This window comes from Canis aureus, chromosome 12, assembly GCF_053574225.1.
Source record: "Canis aureus isolate CA01 chromosome 12, VMU_Caureus_v.1.0, whole genome shotgun sequence".
NCBI lineage: Eukaryota > Metazoa > Chordata > Mammalia > Carnivora > Canidae > Canis > Canis aureus.
The window spans coordinates 13,144,989-13,167,408 of NC_135622.1; the positions used below are offsets into that span (position 1 = coordinate 13,144,989).

A 22,420-nucleotide genomic window follows, 5' to 3' on the forward strand; every position below is an offset into this window, starting at 1 on the left:
ATTCAGCCCCGGGTCCCCGAATAAGATTTTCTATCCCCTCCCTTCTCCGGGCTGCATCACACAATGCTACACGAGGCTTTGTAAGTTTGCTTCTGATCCAACTGCTGCTGTTTTTTTAGACCTGAAACTTTTATCTTCACAGCTCAGATTGGTACTGTCAACAGTCTTATTGAGCTGCCCGTTACCTTTCCTCTCTAGTTTCCCTACTGATGTTTTCCTTAAGAAGTGGAAATATCTTGTAAGGTAATACTTAATTTGAAATATTCTAGACATAGCGTTTTAACTTAGATCCAGCTACTTTAGAATTTCGAAGGAAACAGTCCTTGGAAATAAATAACTTATTCTAACCTCTGAGAACCATAAACGTTTTCCAGATATCATTTTGATACTTAAGAGTTTCATGACTTTCGTGAGATTTGACCTAAGTAGAAGGATTTTCCTTTGCATCATTTAAATAGCCTGCTCCCTATTTCAGATTGGAGCATATGATCAGCAGATATGGGAAAAGTCAATCGAACAGACTCAGATTAAGGTAAATTGATTTCTTTGATTCTAGCTTTGTTTTACTGAATTATTGTGAAGAGTGGATTGTACTTTTTATAAAACCTGCACTTATCCACCAGGTATGGCATTCTTTATTCTTTGATGTTTATAAGGAAGACAACACTGCAAACAGAATGACAAATAACAATGGACATTTGACCTCAGTATCAGGGAAATAGAAAGGAGTGGTTGGTCTATGATGAATTAGAAAGCAAATGTCCCCTGTAAGGGGGGCTGTGGCTACTTACTCCAGCCAGTTTTACTCTGTGGCAATGCAGTCCCTGGACTTCCAGAGCCTCAGAGTTTTCAAGAGAAGCCGAGAAGATGCACTTTTATGTGAAATATCCAGATTTTTTAGAGCCTCTTCCCTTCTCCCACCTTTCCTCCTCCTCCACCTCCTTTCCCACCTTCTTTCTCCTTTCTCCTTCTCCTATTCCTGTGCAAGCCAAATCGAATCCATTTGTGGCCTGAATCACTTTCAATTACTGGTTTGGAGTGTGGTCTTAGGTTTTCAGGTTCTTAAACGTTTTTCTGCACTGCACTTAGAACTGAGCTGATTGTTAGGGTAATTTCATGTTAACCAACCAAAAACTGATACATGATTCAGAATGCCAGTTTATTAACTTGTAATAGCAGAGGGGAGGGTTAAATAATCTAATGTTCCAAAGTCAGGGTTATGGGCTCAACATGTACTGGATGGAGGACGTGGGAGGGTGGTGCAAATTAGTCATGGGAAGGTTGCTTGGTAGCCAAATGTAATCAGATAGTCTTAAGAGATGTGGAAAAGCCTAAAGACCATCCCTGCCCCTAAAAGAATGTTTCTCTCTATTGACTTTAATACTTAGATTAGTATTTAATACAGATTCAGTGTTTCCTTCCTTGAAAAGTGCTGAATAATGACTGGCAGATTCTTGTTTTTGGACCTTGCTATTTTAAAGATTTGCTTCAGACCTTTTCTTAACATTTTAAAAAATATTTGTGTGTCTGGGTGTAATACAATTTAATAGTTCTGTTTATCTCTAAGTCACTTTGGACTGAGATGTTTAAATCTCAGGTGAAATCCATTTAACCAACTCTTCTCTTGTAGGGTGCATTCTTTTTATAGGCCAGTCAACTAGAAAGTTGTTAGGACTACATGGTACATGACTAACTTTCACAACTTTGTACAGTCCTTGATTTTTTTTTTTTTTTAATATATCAAAGGGACATGGGCAGGATGAATAACCCCCCACATTTTATTTTGTAAGTCTCTAAATCCTGTCCTGGTAGTCTTTTGTGAGTTGCTATAAAATACTGATAGTAAGTAAGGTGTAATGAAAGAGCACAGAACTGGGTCTTAGGTCTTCTTTTTGTGATTTCTAGCCTTGTGATCCTAAGCAGCACTCAGTTTATCTAGGTTTTGGTTACCTTATCCTTAAAAAGATTCTATTTACTGCTATAGAATTGCTTTACCTACTTTCTTCCCCTACCCAGCTAAAGATTTTCTCAACTCTTATTTCCACGCCATTTTATGCATACCTTCCTTTTAGTATACCAGTCAAAGTTATTTGTTAACCTGTGCATCCTCATAGGCTGCAAAGGTAGGAATTGCGTTTGCATTACATTCTTAGAACATCTTGATTCATACTAGGACCTCAGTTGTCTGTTGCTTATTTAACTAACTCCGTCTATGATGTCTGTTTTTTTTTTTTAATTTTTATTTATTTATGATAGTCACACACACACACACACACAGAGAGAGGCAGAGACACAGGCAGAGGGAGGAGCAGGCTCCATGCACCGGGAGCCCGATGTGGGATTCGATCCCGGGTCTCCAGGATCGCGCCCTGGGCCAAAGGCAGGCGCTAAACCACTGCGCCACCCAGGGATCCCTATGATGTCTGTTTTTATTCATTGTTCCGTCATGAGGTAATATACCTAATAACTCCTTAATGTATACTTTTAATTTAGCAGCAGTGGCAAGAATAAAATTATTAAGGACAACTCTAAAAATTTACTGAGCTGATATACCAACATCAGGTGCTAGGTGCTAAGAGTACAGTCAACAAGATAGACATGGGGATCCCTGGGTGGCGCAGCGGTTTGGCGCCTGCCTTTGGCCCAGGGCACAATCCTGGAGACCCGGGATCGAGTCCCACGTCGGGCTCCCGGTGCATGGAGCCTGCTTCTCCCTCTGACTGTGTCTCTGCCTCTCTCTCTCTGTGTGACTATCATAAATAAATAAATAAATAATTTTAAAAAAAAAAAAAAAAAAACAAGATAGACATGAATTTCACTGTCTAATGATGATGGGAGAGAAGCCAAGATATCCTTTTAAATATGTTTTAAGACTTAGACAAAAATTGACCAAAGTATAGGGTGCAAAGTAGTGCAATTTAAAGCTAGATTATACAAATATGAATATTTTTAACAAAAAAATTAAAAAAGTAATTAGAATATTAACATCAAATCACAGTACAATAAAATTGGAAATTACATAATAAAAATATAATTCAAGAGGCAAGAATATACAATGGGGAAAATACAATCTTCAACAAATGGTACTGGGAAAACTGGACACCTACATGCAAAAGAATGAAATTGGACGATTTTCTTATACCATACACAAAAATAAACTCAAAATGCATTAAAGACCTAAATGTGAGACCTAAAAACATAAAACTCCTAGAAGAAAATTTTCTTTGACATTGACCATAAAAAGTCTAGATATCTTCTCAGACAAGGGCAACAAAAACTACTGGGACAACACCAAAATAAAAAGCTTTTGCACAGGGAAGGAAACCATCCAGAAAATAAAAAGGCAATCTATTGAATGGGACAAGATATTTGCAAATGATATATCCAATAGGGGCTAATATCCAAAGAACTCCTGTAATTCAAGACTAAAAGAAGCAAATAACCTGATTAAAAATGGTCAGAGAACCTGCATAGACACTTTCCAAAGAAGATGGTACAACCACTGTGGAAAACAGTATAGAAGTATGAAAAGTGGTATGAACTCTTCCACAAATGTTTATTGAGCTACTGTGTTTAAGGATTTTGCTAGGTGCTGAGTACAAGAAGAAAAATACTTACAAAAGTATAATACTTGTTTTAGAAAAGAGCAAGTAGCCCTGTCTGATTGGAGTATAAGGTATATATGTGAGATGATAGGCCGTAAATCAGTTTGGAACTGATTTGACTGCTTTACTAAGAAATTTTGATATTATTCTGTAGAAAATGGAAACATTTTCATGGTTTTTGAATGGGGTGGGTGACATCATGTTTGTGTTTTTGAAGGATAGACATAACAAAATCTATGGAATGTTTCTGAATACTAAATGAAACTATATCACTCTAAATGGTATATATGAACAAAAAATATCTAGATTGATTAGGAAGAAAGAGTTCCAACGATTCAAGTCAATATATGAAGAACCTAGAGAAAGAAAACAATAATTCCAAATAAAGAAGGGAAAGAAATACTGAAAAATAAAACTAAAGCAGTCATTATGTATTCTTCAGCTGCCAAATATTTGTTGAGCCCTTACCTACCATGTGTCAAGTAGTATAGGCTAGGCACTAATGTCTACATAATGATGAGCAAAATCACTCAGTATTTTTCTTTTCATGGAGCTTAAAATGGGAAAGAAACAATAATAAAAGTCCTATTAATGAATAAAAATTATTTTTACAAGAAAAAGAGTTCTTATAGGCCATTACACTTATAACAAGGAAATGGACTTAGTCAAGGAGGTCAGAGAAGCCTTCCCTAAGGAATTGATATTTACAGGAGATCTGAAGGACAAATAGCAGTTAATTTTTCCTTTTCTTTCTTTTTCTTTTTTTTTTTTAGAGATTTTATTTCTTTTTTTGACAGAGAGCAAGCAAGCTTAAGCGGGGAGGAGGGGGAGTGCCAAAAGGAGAGGAAGAAGCAGGCTTCCCGCTGAGCAGGGAGTCTAAAGCAGGGCTCCATCCCAGGACCCTGGGATCCTGACCTGAGCAGAAGGCATATGCTTAACCCACTGAGCCATGAAGCACCCAAGAATAGCAGTTAAGTCAAGAACAAATATACTTAATCTACACAAACTCAGAAAACGGAAGGAAGTGCACTTTCCAACTCACTTTATGAGACCCATATTATCCTGATTCCAAAGCCAGACAAAGACATCACAAGAAAAATCGTTGTGAACATAGGTGTGAAATCTTTGAGAAAAATATTTGCAAACCAAATTCAACAACATATAAAATGGATTAGCTACTGTGACCAACTAGGGTTTATCTAGGGAATGCAACTTTGCTTTAACATTTGAAAATAAATTTATGTAATATAATGTACTAATAGAATAAAGGACAAAACTATCTTCTCATTAGAAACAGAAAAAATTTATGCCCATAATTTAATGCCCATTAACAATACACTAGAAATGTAATTTCCAGGCAGCCCGGGTGGCTCAGCGGTTTAGCGCCGCCTTCAGCCCAGGACCTGATCCTGGAGACCCCAGATCAAGTCCCACGTCAGGCTCCCAGCATGGAGTCTGCTTCTCCCTCTGCCAGTGTCTCTGCCTCTCTCAATCTTTCTCTCTCTCTCTCTCTCTGTGTCTCTCATGAATAAATAAATTCTTTGAAAAAAAAGTAATTTCCTCGATTTGTCAAAGGGTATCTACATAAAACCTAGAGCTATAGGTTAGGTTTTACTTCAGGATATCCCACTGAAAAGTGAAAAGATGAGACATAGATTGAGAGAAAATGTTTTGTTTATATGTTTTATATACACACACACACACACACATATATATGAAAGTATTTTATGTACAGTATATTAAGTATTCTTACAACTCAATAAGAAGACAAAAAACCCAATATAAAAATTGGCAAAATATTCAAATGGGTATTTGACTAAAGAAGGTAAATGAATGGCTAATGGGATATGAAAATATGCTTAATATTACTAGTCATTAGGGAAGTACAAATTAAAACCATAGTGAGATAATACCATACACCTGTTAGAATGGCTAGAATTAAAAAGACTGACTTTACTAAGTATTGACAAGGACATGGAGGAATTAGAATACTCATATTCTGCTAATGGGAATGGAAAGTGGAAAATAGTTTAATGGTTTTTAAAAAAAATAAATATGTATTTTCCATATACTCAGCATTTCCACTCCTAGGTATCCATCCAGAAGAAATAAAAGCATATGAGCACATGCAAATGTTCATAGCAGTACTAATCATAATAGCCAAAATGGAAAAAAGTCCAAATGTCCATCAACTGGTGGGTAATAAACAAATGTGCTATATCTATGCAATGGGATACGGCTTAGCAATTAAAACTACTAATACATACTACAACATAGATGAACCTCAAATATGTAAGGGGCCAGACACAAAAGACTATATACTGTGTAATTCAGTTTATATGAAATTTATGCAAAAGGCAAGTCTATAGAAATTAAAAAGCAGACTAGTGGCTGCCTGTGGCTGGGGGATAGGAACAGAGATTTACTGCCATTCTCGTTTTTGAGTTGATGGAAATATTCTGAAACTTGTATGTGATGATGGTTGCACAACTCTATAAATATACTAGAAACCTACTAAATTAGTTAATTGATAAAACTGCACACCTAAAAATGGGTGAGTTTTAGAATTTGTAAATTATATCTCAATATAGCTATTTTCTTAGGTCATGCCAATAAAAAAAATAGGACAAATCATAATGTACACAAGAATGTCATACATATTCTCATTGAAAATTGTCTTCTAAAATTTCTTAATTGGGAGAATATACTAAATTTAACATCTAACATCATTTTCAGTGAGGAAGCTCAACTTAGTCACTCTAATGTCCCTTGGATATGTTTGCTGAGATGAGCATTCTAATTAGTATTATATACCACATCTCTTTTATCCATTAGTCCATGGACACTTGGGCTGCTTCCATAATTTGGCTATAGTATATAATGCTTCTATAAACATCAGGGGCATATATCCCTTTGAAGTAATATTCTTTGTATTCTTTGTTTTTCTTTGATATTTTTTCTTTCTTTTTTATTAAAAAGATTTTTTTTTTGAGAGAGAGAGAGTACAAGTGGGAGCAGCAGAGGGAGCGAGAATTCCAAGTAGACCCTGCACTGCGTATGGAGCCCAATATTGGACTCAGTCTCATAACCCTGAGATCATGACATGAGCTGAAGCCAAGAGCTGGATGCTCAATCAACTATGCCACTGAGGTGCCCCTTTTTCATTTTCTTTCTAATTAATATTAGAATAATGAAAATCAGTGTTTGAAACTGATATGATTTTTTATACCTAGAAAATTTTATTTTTTTTCTTCCTAGAAAATTTTAAAGGGCTAATCATAAGCACAAAGGTGACTTCAGCTGTATTTGTAATATTTTATTTCTTTAGCTGGATGGTGGGTACATGACAGATGAGACTCCTCATTGAAGATGACAGTTTGAATATATACCTAAATCTCCAACTGATCTCTTCTGAAATTCCTCTAAATGACAATAAATAAGAAAAAGATATTAGCCCACAAGGATTAAAGGAGTAGGAGAGGAGACTACCATAAATGACAGCTATTAACACAATTTTGAAAGTTGAAAAGTAAAGAGAGTAAAAATGTAAGTGTCTGTAGTAGGAAATGCCAATAGGAAACAAATGTTTAAAACTCCTGTATTTAATTTCTGAAAGACTCAGGAATTAGATGCATCAAGTATATTTGCATGTATGAGGTGGAACTGAAAATAGGATTGTTTGAGCCGTTTATAAGGGGCAATAGACCTATCCCCAAATCTTCTTCCTTATTCTACATGGTCATGTAGTTATCCTTACTTCCTCTAACAGAAGGTTGGATTGAAGCTTGCTGTCTAGAGAGGCTGAACCAGAGAAATTCTGGATTCTGGAACACCAAACATAGTAAGGGCGAGGTGAAATACTGTACTAATAATGGAGGTGAAGTAAAGGTCTGGTAGCCAGGTTTATGATTTCCAACAGAGGACTGGAATTTATTCTTGTAGACACTGGCCAGCTAACAAGACCAAAGGATACTGGAAATGAAATAGCTGGCTACCCTTCTACAGTGACGCCAGCTGCTTAACAAACTTCAGCCATTGCACACTGAACTCTCATTCAGCATGTTAGTGCCTCACTTTTAAGTGTCAATGGATAGCCCGGCTAGCTCAGTCGGTAGAGCATGAGACTTTTAAGTGTAAATGGATAGTTGAAAATCATCAAATATTTGCAACCTAATGAAACAGAAGGAAAGAGATAAAAGAAATGATAAAGGAATCATAAGAATGCTAATGTTAAAGATATAATGAATATATGTAAAGAACTGGATGATTAAAAAAAAGAACTGGATGATTTAAAAAAGAGGGAAGAGGGATCCCTGGGTGGCGCAGCGGTTTGGCGCCTGCCTTTGGCCCAGGGCGCGATCCTGGAGACCCGGGATCGAATCCCACGTCGGGCTCCCAGTGCATGGAGCCTGCTTCTCCCTCTGCCTGTGTCTTTGCCTCTCTCTCTCTCTCTCTCTCTGTGTGACTATCATAAATAAATAAATAAAAAATATTAAAAAAAAAAGAGGGAAGAAAAAGAAAAAAATGGACTATAGAAGAAAAGGTAAGAGAACTAGAAAACAAAAATAACCAATAACTTTAATAGAAAAGTTGGAATTTAATAGAAGCAGCCATTCCTCAAAAAATTATACAAAAGAACAAAGGAAAAGAAAATAGATAAGTGAGTATAATTCATGAAGGAAGCCTAACAACCAGCTAATAAGTGTTGCAGAAAAAGGAAACGTGGAGGAGAAGAAATTATCAAATAAATAATATATTTCCCAGAACTAAAATACATACATTCTCAAATTGGAAGGATTTTTTAAAAGATTTATATTAGTTACAGGTGTATAACACAATGACCCAACATTTATATACATTGCAAAATACTCAACACAGTAAGTGCAGTTATCATCTGTCACCATAAAAAGTTTTTATGATATTCTTGACTGTATGCACTATATATATGCTGTGGTTTACATCCCCATGACTTACCCATTTTATAAATAGAACTTTGTACCTCTTAATCCCCTACAACTATTTTGCGCCTCCCACCCCTCCACCCTTTCCTCTGGCAACCACCAGTTTATCAGTTTATTCTGTTTTTATGAGTTTGTTTACTGTTTTGTTTGCCTATTCTTTAGATTCCACATATAAGTGAAGGCATGCGGTATTTGTCTTTCTCTGACTTATTTCACTTAACTCTGAGTCTATCCATGCTGTCCCAAATGGCAAGATTTCCTTTTTGTTTTTTTCTGGCTAACATTCCATTGTACGTATATCCCATATCTTCTTTATTTATCAGTGGACACTAGGTTGCTTCTATATATGGGCTATTGTCAGTAATACTGCAGTAAACATAGGGTTGCATATGTTTTCTGAATTAGTGTTTTTCTTTTCCTCAGGTGTACATTCAGAAGTAGAATTGCTGGATTGTATGGAATTTCTATAAGTTTTTGAGGAAACTCCATACTGTTTTCTGTAGTGACTGCACCAATTTGCATTCCTACCAACTGTGCATGAGGATACCCTTTTCTCCACAACTTCACCAACTTTTGTTACTTCTTATCTTTTTGATACGAGCCATTCTGATAGGTGTGAGGTGATAACTCATTGTGATTTTGATTTGTATTTCCCTGATGATGAGTGATGTTGAACATCTTTTCTGTTAGCCTTCTGTATGCTTCTTTGGAAAAATGTTCAGTACCCCTGCCCATTTTTTAATTGGGTTATTTATTATTTGGGTATTGAATTATATGAGTAATTTATATACTTAGGATATTATCCCCTTATTGAATATATTGCTTGTAAATATTGTCTCCCGTCCAGTAAATTGCCTTTTCATTTTGTTGATAGTTCCTTTTTCTGTGCAAAAGCTTTTTATTTTGATCTAGTCCCACTTGTTTATTTTTGCTTTTGTTGTCCAGGCCCAAGGAGACATATCCATAGATATGTTGCTAAGACCAGTGTCTTAAGTTTACTGCTTATGTATTCTTTTAGGAGTTTTATGCTTTCAGGTCTTACATTTAGGTTTTTAATCCATTTTGAGTTTATTTTTGCACGTGATGTAAGAAAATGGTCTAGTTTCATTCTTTTGCATGTAGCCATCCAGTTTTCCTACACTATTTATTGAAGAGACTGACATTTCCTCATGTGTATTCTTGTCTTCTTTCTTGTAGATTAATTGACCATACAAGTATGGGTCCTCTATTCTGTTTCACTGATCTATGTTTCTATTTATGTGCCAGTATTCTACTGTTTTGATGACTATAGCTTTGCCGTATGGTTTGAAATCTGCTATTCTGATACCTCTAGCTTAGTTTTTTCTTTCTCAAAATTGCTTCGTCTATTTGAGGTCTTTTGTGGCTCCATACAAATTTTAGGATTATTTTTTTCTAGTTCTGTGGAAAATGCTATTGGTATTTTGATAGGGATTGCACTGAATCTGCAGATTGCTTTGGACAGTATGGATATTTTAACAGTTTTAACTTTTCCAATCCATAAGCCATGGTATATCTTTTCATTTATTTGTGTCATCCTCAATTTCTTTAATCAATGTCTTAAAGTTTTTGAATACAGGTCATTCACTTCCTTGGTTAAATTTATTCCCATGTGATTTATTCTTTTTGATGCAATCATCGGTGAGATTGTTTTAAATTTCTCTTTTTTTTTTAATTTTTATTTATTTATGATAGTCACACACACAGAGAGAGAGAGAGAGGCAGAGACACAGGCAGAGGGAGAAGCAGGCTCCATGCACCAGGAACCCGACGTGGGATTCGATCCCGGGTCCCCAGGATTGCACCCTGGGCCAAAGACAGGCATCAAACCGCTGCGCCACCCAGGGATCCCTAAATTTCTCTTTTTGCTAGTAGTTATTGGTGTAGAGGAATTCAACAAATTTCTGTTAATTTTGTGTCCTACAACTTTAATGAATTCATTTTTTCTAATAGTTTTTTGGGAGTGTCTTTAGGATTTTCTGTATATAGTATCATGTCATCTACAAATAAGGACAGTTTTACTTCTTCCTTACTAATTTGGGTGCCTTTTATTTCTTTTTCTTGTTTGATTGCTGCAGCTAGGAGTTCCAGCACTTTGTTGAATAAAAAATGGTGAGAGGGGACATCCGTATCTTATTCCTGATCTCAGAGGGAAAGCTTTCAGTTTGTTACTATTGAGTATGATGTTAGCTGTGGGTTTTATTATATCAATGAAAGGATCTTTTGAGTGATTAGCAACTATACTAAGGAGCATTATCATATTTCATAACTTGATTAAAAAAAAAACTTAGTTCAGTCTACCTTGTGTGTTTCTCACGTGAGTCTTTTACTATTCACGCCAGACACTTTGCCTCTGTCACCAAACATGTGGAAGTTTCCCCCAACACCATGCAGTTCTCCCTGAAACCATCTGGGGGGTCCTATAATTCACTCAACTCTGACACTGTCTCCCTGAATATAGTGTCAGATCCCACAAGTTAAAGGCTCAGTCCCACAAGACTGCTGCCACCCCACTTTGGATACCTAGTAGGTCCCCAGATTACCCACAACTTCTGTCCAATGTGGCTACAAATCAAGTTCCCATGACCCCTTCCTCAGGTTTGATTAATTTGCTAGAGTGGCTTACAGAACTCAGAGAAACAGTTACATTTTTCAGTTTATTAAAGGATATGATGATGGATATAGATGAACAGCTAGATGAGTTGCAAAGGGCAAGGTATGGGAGAATCCAGATCATAGGAGCTTATGTCCCTGTGGAGTTGGGGTGTGTCACACTTCTGATATGGATGTGTTCAACAACCATGGATGCTCTCTGAACCCGCAGACTGTTGGGGTTTTTTTTCAAGTTTATTAACTGAATATAAGGTGCTTCATGAATATATTTTCAGATCTTCAATGTTTCAAAAAAAAAATGTCTCACCTGTGTACCCTCTCAGAAAGTACAGGAAGGTATATATACTGTATTATAATGAATGAGTAAACCAAAAAAGAGGAATTCATAGTATTAGGAATCAGGATAGCCAGCACAAAGAGAGGTAAAGGGAATTCCAGGATAACTAAGAGATGTCCCAGGATGACAGTTTATATCAGGCCTGGAAAATACTGAGATCAGAAAGAAGCAGGAAGACAAAACTGTTAGAGATATCTTCAAAGGGAAAAAAAGAAACTGGTATTTGTTGTGTTTGAGTATATAGGAAGCAGATTTGTAACACTTATAGGGAGTTTCAACTTGAACTAGTGATATATATGTAGAAAATTAAGTGAATGAAAAAAATGAACCTTGTCATTTATGGCCTTAATTATGTTGATGTACATTCCCTCTATACCACTTTGTTGAGAGTTTTTATCATAAATGGATGTTGAATTTCATCAAATGCTTTTGGGATGATAAATCATCAAAATTTTTCTAATCTCCTTGCTGTTAATCAGTCTGTCCAAATTTTCTTCCTGATTTAGTTTTTTGGGAGGTCTTGTGTTTCTAGGAGTTTATCCATTTCTTTTAGGTTGTCCAATTGGTTCCCATATAATTGTACATATTAGTTTTTTTTAATCCTTTCTTTGTTTTTATGTTATCAGTTGTAATATCTCTTTCATTTCTGATTCTGTTTGAGTCCTCTTTTTCTTCCCCCTTTGGTAAGTCTAGCTAAAGGTTGGTCTATTTTGCTTATCTGTTAAAGAAACCAGTTCTTAGTTTGTTGATTTACTTTATTGTCTTTTTAGTTTCTATTTCATTTTTTCCCACTCTGATCTTTGTTATTTCCTTTTAGTAACTTTGGGCTTTGTTCCTCTTTTCTAGTTTCTTGAGATATAAAGTTAAGATATTGTTTATTTGTTAGGGTTCTTTCTTAATGTAGACATTTATCACTAGGAACTTCCCTCTTAGAACTGTTTTAGTACATTGTATTTTCATTTTTATTTGTTTTCAAATTTTAAAACTTCTCTTTTGACTTCTTCTTTGACTCATTGGTTATTTAGTAGCATGTTGCTTAATCTCCACATATTTGAATTTTCCTTCTTTTTTGGTAATTGATTTCTGGTTTCATACCATTGTGTTCAGAAAGAAATGCTTGATATAATTTCATTCTTCTTAAACTTATTAAGACTTCTTTTGTGGCCTAATATGATCTATCCCTGGAGAATTTATTATGTGCACTTGAGAAAAAATATGTATTCTGCTGCTTGTGGATGGAATGTTCTATGTATATCTGTTAAGTCCATCGTATTTAATGTCTTTTGAGGCCAGTATTACCTTATTATTATTACTTGTAATTTTTATTCAGTTTATTTAAACTAAGAGGAAAAACCCATTAGTTCACTTATTTCTCCCACCCACACCCTCAGTTCTTGCAACTACCAATCTGTTGTGTACCTAAAAGCGTGGTTTGTTAATTTTGGGGTTTTGGGGTTTTGTTTTGTTTTGTTTCGTTTTAAGAATTCACGTATAATCATATGTTATTTGTCTTTTTTCTGTATGACTTATTTCACTTAGCATAATGCCCTCAAGTTCCATCTATGTTGTCAAAAAAAAAAAAAAAAGAGAGAGAGATCTCATAGTCCACAGCTAACATTATACTCAGAAATGAAGAGCTGAAAGCTTTTCCACTAAGATCAGGAACAAGATAGGCTGCCCATTTTTCCACTTTCATTCAACTTATATTGGAAGTCCCAGCCAGAACAATTAGGCAAGAAGAAGAAATAAAAGGTATCCAAATCAGAAAGGAAGAAGTAAAACTGTTACCTTTTGCTGGTGACACGGTATAATATTTAGAAAACTGTGAAGACTCCACCAAAAACAATGATAATGAATGAATTCAGTAAAGTCACAGGATACAAAATCAGTATATAAAAATATGTTGCATTTCTGTATACTAAAAACAAACTATCAGAACAAGAAAGAAAACAAAGGAGAATATACCATCTGTAAATATTTATGCACCTGGGCAGCCTGGGTGGCTCAGCAGTTTAGTGCCGCGTTCAGCCTGGGGTGTGATCCTGGAGACCCAGGATTGAGTCCCATGTTAGGCTCCCTGCATGGAGCCTGCTTCTCCCTCTGCCTGTGTCTCTGCCTCTCTCTCTGTGTCTCTCATGAATAAATGAATAAAATCTTTAAAATATATATATTTAAAAACCCAATGTAGGAGCACCCAAATATATATATAAAGCAAATATAAACAGACCTAAAGGGAAAAATAGACAGTGATACAATAGTCAATAGTCATTGGGGGCTTTAGTAACTCCACTTTCAACAATGGATAGATCATCCAGACAGAAAATCCACAAGGAAACATTGGACTTGAGCTATACTTTTCTTTTCCAAAGAAGATATACCCAATAGGTATATGAAAAGGTGCTTAACATCACTAATAATCAGGGAAGTATGAACCCAAACTACAGTGAGATATCACCTCAGACCTGTCAGGATGACTCTTTAAAGAAAGACAAAAGATAGTAAGTGTTGGTGAGAATGTAAAGAAAAGAGAGCCTTTACATACCACTGGTGGGAATGTAAATTGGTAAACCATTATGGAAAACAGTATGAAGGCTTTAAAAAAATGAAAAATAGAACTACCATTTGATCCAGCCATCCCTTTTCTGGGTATTCATTTGAAGGAAATAAAAGCCCACAAGGTCTTTGTCTGTTAGAATATAATACAGCAAAAAAAAAAAAAAAATATATATATATATATATATGTGTGTGTGTATATATATATATATATATATATATATATATATAATACAGCGATATTTTTATTTTTAAAGTTTTAATTTCTGATTTTGTATGTAGCCAAGATAATTGTTACTCTCATGGATATAATGCATATTTCAAAAGTTAGTGTGTAAGTTTTCAAAGGATTATTTTTTTTCCTTGAAATGTCTAATTTTCAAATTTTGATTCCTCTTTAGATTTACTTTTATCACATTTAGGGTTTTAGAACATTTTTCTGTAAAATCTTTAGTTTGTAGTTGAATTAGATAGAAACATAGGATCCACTTGAGAGAAATTATTTGGCTACATCTATTTAGTTAAACAGAGCTAATGATCAATACTGGCTCAATGTCTGAAATAGGGAAATAGCAAATGGCTGTAACCTTTAATTTTTACTTTAATGCTTAAATACCTAATTTTAAAAGCTTAATTAGCATTTACACATGTTGATTGAGTATGAAATTAAAATTCATTTTTAAAAAGTTTTATTTACTGATAGTAGTGAAACAAAACTGTTAGGCAAACCAGGAGTTTGAAACACAAAAGATAATTCACAAACTTACTTTTGATTCATAATACCCAGCAAAGTTATGATTTTTAAACCCTGGCTTTTCCCTGTGAAAACCATTATCTAGATGTTAATAAAATTGAGTAAGTGCCACCCTTTGGGAGCAACAATGATTAATTTAAGAAACTTGGAGATGTGGGGGATCCCTGGGTGGCGCAGCGGTTTGGCGCCTGCCTTTGGCCCGGGGCGCGATCCTGGAGACCCGGGATCGAATCCCACATCAGGCTCCCTGCATGGAGCCTGCTTCTCCCTCTGCCTGTGTCTCTGCCTCTCTCTCTCTCTCTCTGTGTGACTATCATGAATAAATAAATAAAATATTAAAAAAATATATATAAAAAAATAAAAATAAAAAAAAGAAACTTGGAGATGTAAAACGTACTCTGTGAAAGCTCATGCATTTTTATCTTTTAAGAAAAATGAAAAAAAAAAGAAAAATGAATACCTAATAACATCACAAATTAAGCTCCTTTAAGTTGAAGTGCTAGAAGATAAAGGCCCTGAAAGGATTCTTCATGTCATGAAAAAAAAAAAATTATGACTAGATTTTTGGTTAAATGTGATAGATTGGCCGCACACATTTATAATAATCTCTTCTTTCTGAGTTACCACTAAATTACATGAAAGGAATTCATAAAGAGGTTGTATAAAATGGGTATGTCCACAAAGTCAAGGAAAAAGATTGAGGAAGAAGATCTCAGTAGATTAGGAATCAACACATGTTTAAAAGATGAAAAATGGGGGCTCTTGGGTGGCTCAGTGGTTGAGAGTCTGCCTTTGGCTCAGGTTGTGATCCCGGGGTCCTGGGATGGAGTTCCACATTGGGTTCCCCACAGGGAGCCTGCTTTTCCCTCTGCCTGTGTCTCTGCCTCTCTCTGTGTGTCTCTCATGAATGAATGAATGAATGAATGAATGAATGAATGAATGAATGAATAAATAAATAAATAAATAAATAAATAAATAAAATCTTTTTTAAAAAAAGACAATGAATAAATGGATGAGAGTGTTAGGGGAGCCGGGAGAAATGTTGTTTGCCCTTCACAACTCCTCAGAGAGGCAGAGGACTTGAATGCTCTAAGTTCCATGTGAGGCAGTTAAATAGGAGATTTGATGAACTTTGTTATACAGAGAGGTTGGACCCTTAAAGACCTGCAACAGTGCCCTTCGGAAGGAGACTGGTGATATTTCTTCTGAGAAAATTCGTTGGAGAAGGGTCTGTGGACAGTGAAGGACAGGCAAGAATCATGCTAAAAGCAGAATTGTGAGCCCCTTGATTTAATCTTAAACCTTCCACCACAGAAATCTTTACCCTTCCTAACCCGCAACCAAGGAAAACACTGGAAAATTCTTCGAAGAGCCTGGAATGACCCAGAAAAAAATCCCTCCAGATACTGACATTTAGTAATCCCCTCAAGCTGGTTGATTACTCTGCAGTGAAATCCCAAGTCTGTAAGCTGTGCTCATATACACAGAGCTTCCAATAAATTTTAAAAACTTTCTATTGAAGTAAAACGTGTTCAGTAAATATGGATATACTTACACAGAACAAAGCTTTAAGTGCAAAGTTTGAGGAATTTTCTCAAACTGAACATAACCGTGTAACCAGCACTAAGATTAAGAGATGGATAATTAGCAGTACCATAGAAGCTTTCCTCATATACTCTTCCTGTCAGTGCTACCAACAGAGATAAACCAGTATCGCAACCACTAGTGCTGTAGATTAATTTTGCCTTTTTGAACTTTATATAAATGAAATTATACCTTATATACACCTTTGAGGCTAATTTCTTTTGTTCTGTATTATGTTTGTGAGATTCATTCATGTTGTGTAATTATAGTTTATTCAGTACAACACCATAGTTATTTATGCATTCTGTTGATGGGCAACATCCATTTGATGTTGCTGGGTAGTTTCCAGTTTGGAGCCCTTATAGATAATTCCTCCATGAACATGTTGTACACATTATTTAGTGAAATACACATTTGTCTTGGATATATACTTTGAAGTAGAATACTGAGCCCATCAGATTTTCAGCACTTCATTCTAATATATATAAAAAAAAAAAAACAGCCAGTGATGACTAGGTATTTGAATAAACCCTCCAACATAAAAAGAAAATAGAAGGAAATGAACCCAAAGAATCAAAATGAAAAATTTAATAGAAGAGTTTGAGGAAATTTCCAGAAAGCAGAACAAAAAGACAAAAGAGGTAGAAAATAGGTGAGAAAGTTAAGAAGGGAAGAAATATAATTATTATAAGAAAACTTCCCTAAAGCCAAAAAACACGGATTTCCATGTAGAAGGGATTCTCAGCACAATGGATGTAAAAACTCATATCAAGGCATATCATTATGAACTTTCTGGACAGCATGAATAAAGTGAAGATTCAGAGGAAAGGAACAATTCACACTCAAACGAAAAGGAATCAGAAAGGCACTGGAGTTTGCAATGGCAACACTGGAAGCTAGAAAATAGTAGAACAATGTCTTAATTCCTGACAGAAAATTATTAACAACTTAGAATTCTACACCTTAGTGTAACCTTTAACTAGGCATAAGGGTAAAATGAATTCATTTTCAGATATGCAAGGCTTAAAAAGGTTACTTTCTGTGACCCCTTTCTCAGGAAGCTTCTGAAGGATGTGCTCCAGGAAGTCATGGGATATAGAAGCTAGAGATTCACCGCAGAGGTGAAGGGAGTGGTCAGGGTGATAGTGAGAAGTCCTACACTACAGCTAGCTGTACTCAGGGGGCAGCCAGTCTGATAGCCAGTCTGATTGCTGCAGGAAGATAGAAGTTTCTGGGAAGGGCATTTCTAGGAATTTTTTTTTTTTTTTTTTTTTTTTTTAGAAAAAAAGGACTCCATTTTCTGGCATTTGAGTATTTGAAAAATGATAAATATTTTAACTGACTCTGTAGAATAAATTAAGAGAATATAAAATATGGCTTACAGGGAATAATATTTCCTAGTGATCACACCGTACCACTGATTACTGATTTATCAAAAGTTAATAACTGTTGTAGGGATATATGTTTTGGGGGTGGAAGTTATGATGTGGGCTTGTATAAGAGACCTAAATTCTCATATGCTTATGTATTAGGAGTCAATAGATTATTCTAAAATCAATGAATTAAAAAATGGCAGTAAAAACGTAGCATCTTATTTAGAAGTATAGAAGTAGGGGTGCCCAGGTGGCTCAGTCAGTTAAGTGTCTGACTCTTGATCTCAGCTTAGGTCTTGGTCTCAAGGTTGGGAGTTCAAGCCCATGTTGGGCTCCATGCTGCATGTGGAGCTGACTTAAAAAAAAAAAAAACAGTATGGAAGTAAATACCACGAGAAACAGGTTTAAAAAAAATTATAGTTATTTGTTTTTAATGAATGAAACCAGGAGGAGAGGAAAGGGGAATAGGAGATTATTATTTTATACTTCCTGATCTTTTGGCATTATTGGATCATTTTAAAAAGTGATAAAAGTATGTTCTTGCATTACTTGATAAACTAAAAACCAGAACTTTAATGATAAATTCTTTTAAGGAACATTAGGATTAAAGTGTCCCCAGTAAAAGGGAGTCAGATATAGAGAAAAAGAAATGTTTAAATTTACCTTTTTTATTTAAAAAGGCTTTTTAACCTTACCTCTGGTTTTGTTTTATACTAGGGCTTCAAAAACAAACCAAAAAAGATGGGTCACATAAAACCAGACTTGATTGACGTTGACTTAATCAGAGGTGAGTTCTAAAGTTAGTTTCTTATGTTTTTTATTGCATTATTTCATAGTGGTGCTAGAGATTCTTTTTAGATGTCTTCCCTATATGACAATATACTCTAATTTCCAAAGGGAATATTTGTCCCTCATCATTCAGGCCTTAGGATTTTTTTCCCTTTTTTGGGGGGTGCTGGGTGGCTGTATAAATGGCATGGTTTCTTTTTTTTTTTTTTTTTTTTTTTTTTTTTTAATGATGGTCACAGAGAGAGAGAGAGAGAGACAGGCAGAGACACAGGCAGAGGGAGAAGCAGGCTCCATGCACCGGGAGCCCAATGTGGGATTCGATCCCGGGTCTCCAGGATTGCGCCCTGGGCCAAAGGCAGGCGCTAAACCGCTGCGCCACCCAGGGATCCCCGGCATGGTTTCTATTAGAGTGAATGAGGGATGAACTTGGAAACTGCTATTGTGTAATTGAGAAAAACATATATCATAGCTTTCGAGTCAGCCTGACTTATGTTGAGCTCCTGTCCCAGTGATTGAGGCAAGAAGTTATCAGATTCAATGAACATCTAAGAGGGTTCTTTTTAACTGAATAGGTTATGTGGTGATTTTTGCTCTCAGCTGTTTTTAAGACAGCGTTACAAGTGGGCATTAGTACAGTAGATGTAAATGTTTGATGTTCTGTTTTATTGTATATTTAAAGGCTCAACATTTGCCAAAGCCAAACCTGAAATTCCATGGACATCTCTGACTCGGAAGGGGCTCGTTCGAGTTGTATTTTTTCCATTGTTCAGCAACTGGTGGATTCAGGTTACCTCCTTAAGAATCTTTGTTTGGCTGCTACTGCTTTACCTCATGCAAGGTAATTATAAGGGTGGAATAAATTATTGACAGTTTCTTTTTGCTATTTTTGCTATTAGATAATGAAGACCTTACTGTTCTTATGTTTACCCTTTCATTTGAGAGTTTAAAGTGCAAAGAAATGAAGGGATGTACACCATTTGGAGATCATCTTAGATTTATTTGCTCACAGAGAGCAAACATAATTGTCTAACTCATCTCTCTTGAATTTCTTTCCACCTGTTTCATTGACCAGGCCTTTTTAATCTTTTCTTCTGTGTGACCTTTGAATATTGGATTACCTCAAGGTTAGATCCTGGGTTCTCTTCTCTCCATACTATCATCAAACCCCATTTTTAAATATAGCTGATAAACTGGTGATTCTCAAATTTCTATCTTCAGGCCAGACCTCTCTTCTGAACTTCAGACTCATAAATCTAATTGCCTGCTTTTGGCATTTCTCTATAAAAATTTAATAGGTATCTTGAACCTATCATATCTAACATGGAACTCTGGATTTTTTTTTCCCCCATCATGGTCCACAACATCAACATCACTTTGCCTAGACCACTGGAATAATCTACTTTGAGCCTCCTTTCTCCCAACCATTCTTTTCACAGAAATATTTTACAGTGGAACCTATATCATGCCATTTTCCTGCTTAAAACCCTTGAGAGACTTCTTATTGCCTTGGATTAAAATACAGACTCCTCACCACAGCCTTCAGCACCCTACATAATCTCTTCCCTGCTGACCTGCCCAAAGTCCATTTTATGGCTCTCCTCCTTGCCTGCTGTAGGCATAATGGCCCTTTATCTGTGCTTTGCATAGAGTTCTTCCTTCTGTTTGAAACAATCTTCAGGCTTTTCACATGACTATCTTCTTTTTAATCTTTAGGATCTGAGCACAGATGGAATTTGCCCAGGAGGCCATCCCTATCTATACTTTCTAAATAGTCCTACCATTCCCCAGGAATCTATTATAATCTCTGTATTACACAATTACGTGATGTTGGCTTTTCACTTCTCACTATGTGCAGGGAACCCAGCACATTCTCTTTACCACTTTGTGGCTACTGCCTCCCAGGAATACTTTTTGAAATGGGACCACGTATACACTATGGTAATATGTGAGCAAAAAGACATGAATTAGAACAGAGTTAGGTGGGATCCCTGGGTGGCGCAGTGGTTTGGCGCCTGCCTTTGGCCCAGGGCGCAGTCCTGGAGATCCGGGATCGAGTCCCACGTCAGGCTCCTGGTGCATGGAGCCTGCTTCTCCCTCTGCCTGTGTCTCTGCCTCTCTCTCTCTCACTGTGTGCCTATCATGAATAAATAAAAATAAAAAAATAAAAAAAAAACAGAGTTAGGTTAAGGTTGAGTTGGGGTGGAAGGATTTGGGGCGATTTTTGTTTTCTTTTATCTGCATTGGTTTTGGGGGGTTAAGTTTTAGAGGGAAAGATAAGTGTATGAATTTACAAATCTCTTTAATTTTCTAAAGTTGTGACAGTGCTGTCCCAACAGATTTTCTGTGATGATAGAAACATTCTGTGTCTGTACTACCCAGTCATAGGTGGCTGTTGAGTACTTGTAATGTGGTTAGTGTGAATAAGGAACTGAATTTTTAGTTTTATTTAATTGTAATTAACTAGCTGTCATTTTACTGGCTGCATAATATTCCATCACATGGATACACCATCATTTAAAATGATCATTTTCATGTCTGTATGAGTCTCTCATATGGATTCACCATAAATCATTTTTACAGCAACTTAATATTCCACTGTATAAAAGTACTATAATTTACATAACTGTTCCCATTTTGTGAGCATTTAGATTGTTCCTGGGTATTTTTCCCCTATTAATAATGACATTGTGAACAAAATTTTCCATATTTTATGTTATTTCCTTAGAATTTATTCTCTGAAATAGAATTAAGAGATAAAAGAATATAAACATTATAAGGATCTTAGTACATAAAATGAAATTGCTAGTGGCATACTTCTTTTGGAAAGTAGTGGTTGAGAGTGCCTGTTTTACCACAGTCTGACCAGCATTATTATAATTTTAAAGATTGTTATCTAATTGGATATACAAAAAATTGTTTTGCTTATTTAGTCTGCATTTTTGGGTAGCTTGTAAAGGTGAAGTTAAATATTTTTCCATATGTTTGTTATTAAAGAATTTCTTTCTTCCTTGTTGGGATACATTAAGTTATATATATTAAATTTTCATATACATCATGGCCTATTTCTAAACACATATTCTATACCATCAGTTTGTCTGGTTATTCTCATATATGTACCACATTTCTTTAATTGCTATACTTGTTTAATATATAAAGTATTCCTCTAGTATTCTGCTTTTTCAATATTTTCTTACGTGTTTTTTACTTATTTTTTCAAAATAACATAGAATTATTTTATCCTAATCAAAACAAAAAAAATACTTTGGAATTAGAATCTTGCCCTTCCCATGAAGACATCGATCTATTTGTGGAGGGGGATGGGGAGAAAATGATTTATCTCACCTTTTATTTTTTTTTTTTAAGATTTTATTTATTTATTCATGATAGTCACAGAGAGAGAGAGAGAGAGGCAGAGACACAGGCAGAGGGAGAAGCAGGCTCCATGCAGGGAGCCCGACGTGGGACTCGATCCCGGGTCTCCAGGATCGCGCCCTGGGCCAAAGGCAGGCGCCAAACCGCTGCGCCACCCAGGGATCCCTTTATCTCACCTTTTAATCAAGTCTTCTGTTATATCAGTAAAGCTTTGTAGGATTTTTATTTCTTATGAGGTCTACTTAGATCTTCTTAAACTCAAAAATTGTTATTGTGATAAAAAGTACATAACATATAATGTACCATCTTCATCATTTTTAAGTATACAGTCAGTGGCATTAAGTCCACTTACATTGCTATGCAACCATCACTACCATCCATCTCCAGAACTTTTTTCATCTTTCCAAACTGAAACCCCATACCTATAAAACAATAATTCCCCAATTCTCCCCCAAGCACAG

The 22,420-nt window shown here is 35.7% G+C and overlaps 1 protein-coding gene across 5 annotated transcripts in view; it reads left to right on the plus strand.

The window, feature by feature from the left end:
* PHTF1 (putative homeodomain transcription factor 1) overlaps positions 1 to 22,420 on the plus strand; it is a 43,753-nt gene that overhangs the window by 716 nt on the left and 20,617 nt on the right. For 3 of the 5 annotated variants that reach the window (XM_077842819.1, XM_077842814.1, XM_077842818.1), the window contains exons 3-5: positions 476 to 532; positions 18,516 to 18,585; positions 19,267 to 19,425. In XM_077842819.1, the coding sequence (XP_077698945.1) occupies positions 476 to 532; positions 18,516 to 18,585; positions 19,267 to 19,425 (286 nt within the window). Of the gene's footprint in view, positions 1 to 142; positions 244 to 475; positions 533 to 18,515; positions 18,586 to 19,266; positions 19,426 to 22,420 lie in introns of all 5 variants that reach the window. The other 2 variants (XM_077842815.1, XM_077842816.1) reach the window with 2 other exon arrangements.